The 6,028-nt window shown below is 57.8% G+C and overlaps 1 protein-coding gene across 1 annotated transcript; it reads right to left on the bottom strand.

The window, feature by feature from the left end:
• Window positions 1-3,321: 3,321 nt before the first annotated feature.
• Window positions 3,322-3,675, bottom strand: LOC121868222 (cuticle collagen 2-like). Its single transcript, XM_042368533.1, has one exon. It carries the CDS (start codon window positions 3,673-3,675, stop codon window positions 3,322-3,324), a length of 354 nt encoding a protein of 117 aa, XP_042224467.1.
• Between the last annotated feature and the right edge of the window lie 2,353 nt (window positions 3,676-6,028).

Genomic DNA, 6,028 nt, shown 5'->3' with positions numbered 1-6,028 from the left:
GTCGTCACTGCTGTTGGGAGGGCCCTGTGGAGGCGCCGTCGCCCCCTGGGAGACCCCTGGCTATGGCACCTGGCTGGGGAGGGGCTCCCCTGGGGTGCAGTGTCCCTAGGGAGACGCTGGAGGCGCCATCGACTCTTGAAGATGCCATTGGGGTTGCCCAGGCCCTGTGTCAAGACCTTTGGGGGCTCCATCGTCTGGCAGACCTGCACCACTGGGACCCTTGTGCCGCTCTACTCCTTAGGGCCGCTGTGTCTGAAGGCCCTCGGGCACCACCGCCATTGAACGCCCTAGAGACGGCCACCACCACCGGAAGGGCACTGAGAACCAAGGCCTTTGGCCAAGGACCTTGCAAGGCCCTTACCAGCGCCGACACCCCTGGGTGATCCCCTTGGGGTGTTGCACATGGTAAGGCAAATCGGATTGTCCCAGGGTGCACTGCCATTGTAGGAGCCTGGGGACAGTTGTTTTTCCACATTTAGAACTATGGGCGATATGAATAAATACACTGCCCATCGCATTTCCAGTATCATCGCAACATGAACAATGTAAAGGAAAATAAATATCCAACAGGAAAACATAAGTTGGGGTGTTGTGCTGACTGACTGTTCTGGTCTCCTATTGGTTGTTATTGGTGTATTTATATTTTAGTCCACCAATCACAGTTGAGTAGGAATTGCTGGACGTATGCTATATGGACAACACTACAACCAAAAGTTATAGGGTTCCTAGGTGGGGACGCCTCTAGCAGAGCCCCTGGGGGCACCGCTGCCCCTAAGGAGAACCCCTGAGGGTGCCGCTGCCCGTTTGAAGAGCCCCTGGGGGCGTCGTTGCCTCTTGATAGGCCCCTGGGGGCACCACCACCCCTGAGAGGTCTCCTGGGGTCGTCACTGCTGTTGGGAGGGCCCTGGGGCGCCGTCGCCCCTGGGAGAACCCCTGGCTATGCCACCACAACTGGGATCTCCCCTGGGGGTGCGTTGCCCCTAGGAGGGCCGCTGGAGGCGCCATCGACTCTGTAAGAGCCATTGGGGGCGCCAGAGCCCCTGTCAGGGCCTTTGGGGACTCCATCGTCCCTGGCAGGGCCACCTGGGACGCCCTTGCCGCTCTGAGGTCCCTTGGGAGCGCCGCTGTCCCCTGGGAAGGCCCCTCGGACACCACCGCCATTGGGAGGGCCCCTACAGACGACATCACCACCTGGAAGGGCCACTGGGTGAACCAAGGCCTTTGGCAAGGTCCTTGCAGGGCCCGTACCAGCGCCGACACCCCTGGGTGATCCCCTGGGGGCGTTGCTCATGGTAAGGCAAATGGATGGTCCCAGGGGGCACTGCCATTGTAGTGAGCTTGGAGGCAGTTGTTTTTCCACATTTATAACTATGGGAGATATGAATAAATACTCTGCCCATCGCATTTCCAGTATCATCGCATCATGAACAATGTAAAGGAGAATAAATATCCAACAGGAAAACATAAGATGGGGTGTTGTGCTGACTGACTGTTCTGGTCTTCTATTGGCTGTTATTTGGTATATTTATATTTTAGTCCACCAATCACAGTTGAGTAAGGAATTGCTGGACGTATGCAATTTGTACAACACCACAACCCAAAGCTATAGGGTTCCTAGGAGGGGGCGCCTCTAGTAGAGCCCCTGGGGTCACCACTGCCCCCAAGGAGAGCCCCTGGGGGCGCCGCTGCCCGTATGAAGAGCCCCTGGGGGCGTCGTTACCCCTTGATAGGCCCCTGGGGGCGCCACCACCCTGAGAGGTCCCCTGGGGTCGTCACTGCTGTTGGGAGGGCCCCGACTGGGAGCCAACCCCTGGCTATCACCACCTGGGAGGCCCCTGGGGGTGAACCAAGGCCTTTGGCAAGGTCCTTGCAGGGCCCGTACCAGCGCCGACACCCCTGGGTGATTCCCTGGGGGCGTTGCTCATGGTAAGGCAAACTGGATGGTCCCAGGGGGCACTGCCATTGTAGTGAGCTTGGAGGCAGTTGTTTTTCCACATTTATAACTATGGGAGATATGAATAAATACTCTGCCCATCGCATTTCCAGTATCATCGCATCATGAACAATGTAAAGGAGAATAAATATCCAACAGGAAAACATAAGATGGGGTGTTGTGCTGACTGACTGTTCTGGTCTCCTATTGGCTGTTATTTGGTGTATTTATATTTTAGTCCACCAATTACAGTTGAGTAGGAATTGCTGGACGTATGCTATATGGACAACACTACAACCAAAAGTTATAGGGTTCCTAGGAGAGGACGCCTCTAGTAGAGCCCCTGGGGGCACCGCTGCCCCTAAGGAGAGACCCTGAGGGTGCCGCTGCCCGTTTGAAGAGCCTCTGGGGGCGTCGTTGCCTCTTGATAGGCCCCTGGGGGAACCACCACCCCTGAGAGGTCTCCTGGTGTCGTCACTGCTGTTGGGAGGGCCCCTGTGGGCGCCGTCACCCCTGGGAGAACCCCTGGCTATGCTACCACAACTGGGAGCTCCCCTGGGGATGCGTTGCCCCTAGGAGGGCCGCTGGAGGCGCCATCGACTCTGTAAGAGCCATTGGGGGCGCCAGAACCCCTGTCAGGGCCTTTGGGGACTCCGCCGTACCTAGCAGGGCCACCTGGAACGCCCTTGCCGCTCTGAGGTCCCTTGGGAGCGTCGCTGTCGCCTGGGAGTGTCCCTCAGGCACCCGCACCATTGGGAGGGCCCCTAGAGACGCCACCATAATCTGGAAGGGCCACTGGGGGAACCGCCGCCCTTGGCAAGGACCTTGTAGGGCCCGTAGCAGCGCCGACACCCCTGGGTGATCCCCTTGGGGTGTTGCACATGGTAAGGCAAATCGGATTGTCCCAGGGTGCACTGCCATTGTAGGAGCCTGGGGGCAGTTGTTTTTCCACATTTAGAACTATGGGCGATATGAATAAAAACACTGCCCATCGAATTTCCAGTATCATCCCATCATGAACAATGTAAAGGAGAAAAAATATCCAACAGGAAAACATAAGTTGGGGTGTTGTGCTGACTGACTGTTCTGGTCTCCTATTGGTTGTTATTTGGTGTATTTATATTTTAGTCCACCAATCACAGTTGAGTAGGAATTGCTTGACGTATGCTATATGTACGTCACTACAACCAAAAGTTACAGGGTTCCTAGGTGGGGACGCCTCTAGCAGAGCCCCTGGGGGCACCGCTTCCCGTTTGAAGAGCCCCTGGGGGCGTCGTTGCCTCTTGAAAGGCCCCTGGGGGCACCACCACCCCTGAGAGGTCCCCTGGGGTCGTCACTGCTGTTGGGAGGGCCACTGGGGGCGCCGTCGCCCCTGGGAGAACCCCTGGCTATGCCACCACAACTGGGATCTCTCCTGGGGGTGCGTTGCCCCTAGGAGGGCCGCTGGAGGCGCCATCGACTCTGTAAGAGGCATTGGGGGCGCCAGAGCCCCTGTCAGGGCCTTTGGGGATTCCATCGTCCCTGGCAGGGCCACCTGGAACGCCCTTGCCGCTCTGAGGTCCCTTCAGAGCGCCGCTGTCCCCTGGGAAGGCCCCTCGGACACCACCGCCATTGGGAGGGCCCCTACAGACGACACCACCACCTGGAAGGGCCACTGGGGGAACCAAGGCCTTTGGCAAGGTCCTTGCAGGGCCCTTACCAGCGCCGACACCCCTGGGTGATCCCCTGGGGGCGTTGCTCATGGTAAGGCAAACGAGATGGTCCCAGGGGGCACTGCCATTGTAGTGAGCTTGGAGGCAGTTGTTTTTCCACATTTATAACTATGGGAGATATGAATAAATACTCTGCCCATCGCATTTCCAGTATCATCGCATCATGAACAATGCAAAGGAGAATAAATATCCAACAGGAAAACATAAGATGGGGTGTTGTGCTGACTGACTGTTCTGGTCTCCTATTGGCTGTTATTTGGTGTATTTATATTTTAGTCCTCCAATCACAGTTCAGTAAGGAATTGCTGGACGTATGCAATATGTACGTCACCACAACCAAAAGCTATAGGGTTCCTAGGAAGGGGCGCCTCTAATAGAGCCCCTGGGGGCACCACTGCCCCTAAGGAGAACCCCTGGGGGCGCCAATGCCCGTATGAAGAGCCCCTGGTGACGTCGTTGCCCCTTGATAGGCCCCTGGGGGCGCCACCACCCCTGACAGGTCCCCTGGGGTCGTCACTGCTGTTGGGAGGGCCCTGTGGGCGCCGTCGCCCCTGGGAGAACCCCTGGCTATGGCACCACAACTGGGAGCTCCCCTGGGGGTGCGATGCCCCTAGGAGGGCCGCTGGAGGCGCCATCGACTCTGTAAGTGCCATTGGGGGTGCCAGAGCCCCTGTCAGGGCCTTTGGGGACTCCATCGTCCCTGGCAGGGCCACCTGGGACGCCCTTGCCGCTCTGAGGTCCCTTGGGAGCGCCGCTGTCCCCTGAGAAGGCCCCTCGGGCACCACCGCCATTGGGAACGCCCCTAGAGACGACACCACCACCTGGAAGGGCCACTGGGGGAACCAAGGCCTTTGGCAAGGACCTTGCAGGGCCCTTACCAGCGCCGACACCCCTGGGTGATCCCCTTGGGGTGTTGCACATGGTAAGGCAAATCGGATTGTCCCAGGGTGCACTGCCATTGTAGGAGCCTGGGGACAGTTGTTTTTCCACATTTAGAACTATGGGCGATATGAATAAATACACTGCCCATCGCATTTCCAGTATCATCGCAACATGAACAATGTAAAGGAAAATAAATATCCAACAGGAAAACATAAGTTGGGGTGTTGTGCTGACTGACTGTTCTGGTCTCCTATTGGTTGTTATTGGTGTATTTATATTTTAGTCCACCAATCACAGTTGAGTAGGAATTGCTGGACGTATGCTATATGGACAACACTACAACCAAAAGTTATAGGGTTCCTAGGTGGGGACGCCTCTAGCAGAGCCCCTAGGGGCACCGCTGCCCCTAAGGAGAACCCCTGAGGGTGCCGCTGCCCGTTTGAAGAGCCCCTGGGGGCGTCGTTGCCTCTTGATAGGCCCCTGGGGGCACCACCACCCCTGAGAGGTCTCCTGGGGTCGTCACTGCTGTTGGGAGGGACCCTGCGGGCGCAGTCGCCCCTGGGAGAACCCCTGGCTATGCCACCACAACTGGGATCTCCCCTGGGGGTGCGTTGCCCCTAGGAGGGCCGCTGGAGGCGCCATCGACTCTGTAAGAGCCATTGAGGGCGCCAGAGCCCCTGTCAGGGCCTTTGGGGACTCCATCGTCCCTGGCAGGGCCACCTGGGACGCCCTTGCCGCTCTGAGGTCCCTTGGGAGCGCCGCTGTCCCCTGGGAAGGCCCCTCGGACACCACCGCCATTGGGAGGGCCCCTACAGACGACATCACCACCTGGAAGGGCCACTGGGTGAACCAAGGCCTTTGGCAAGGTCCTTGCAGGGCCCGTACCAGCGCCGACACCCCTGGGTGATTCCCTGGGGGCGTTGCTCATGGTAAGGCAAACTGGATGGTCCCAGGGGGCACTGCCATTGTAGTGAGCTTGGAGGCAGTTGTTTTTCCACATTTATAACTATGGGAGATATGAATAAATACTCTGCCCATCGCATTTCCAGTATCATCGCATCATGAACAATGTAAAGGAGAATAAATATCCAACAGGAAAACATAAGATGGGGTGTTGTGCTGACTGACTGTTCTGGTCTCCTATTGGCTGTTATTTGGTGTATTTATATTTTAGTCCTCCAATCACAGTTCAGTAAGGAATTGCTGGACGTATGCAATATGTACGTCACCACAACCAAAAGCTATAGGGTTCCTAGGAAGGGGCGCCTCTAATAGAGCCCCTGGGGGCACCACTGCCCCTAAGGAGAACCCCTGGGGGCGCCAATGCCCGTATGAAGAGCCCCTGGTGACGTCGTTGCCCCTTGATAGGCCCCTGGGGGCGCCACCACCCCTGACAGGTCCCCTGGGGTCGTCACTGCTGTTGGGAGGGCCCTGTGGGCGCCGTCGCCCCTGGGAGAACCCCTGGCTATGGCACCACAACTGGGAGCTCCCCTGGGGGTGC

This window comes from Homarus americanus, unplaced genomic scaffold, assembly GCF_018991925.1.
Source record: "Homarus americanus isolate GMGI-L3 unplaced genomic scaffold, GMGI_Hamer_2.0 scaffold19318, whole genome shotgun sequence".
Classification (NCBI taxonomy): domain Eukaryota; kingdom Metazoa; phylum Arthropoda; class Malacostraca; order Decapoda; family Nephropidae; genus Homarus; species Homarus americanus.
This window is presented reverse-complemented; position numbering and strand designations above follow the sequence as displayed.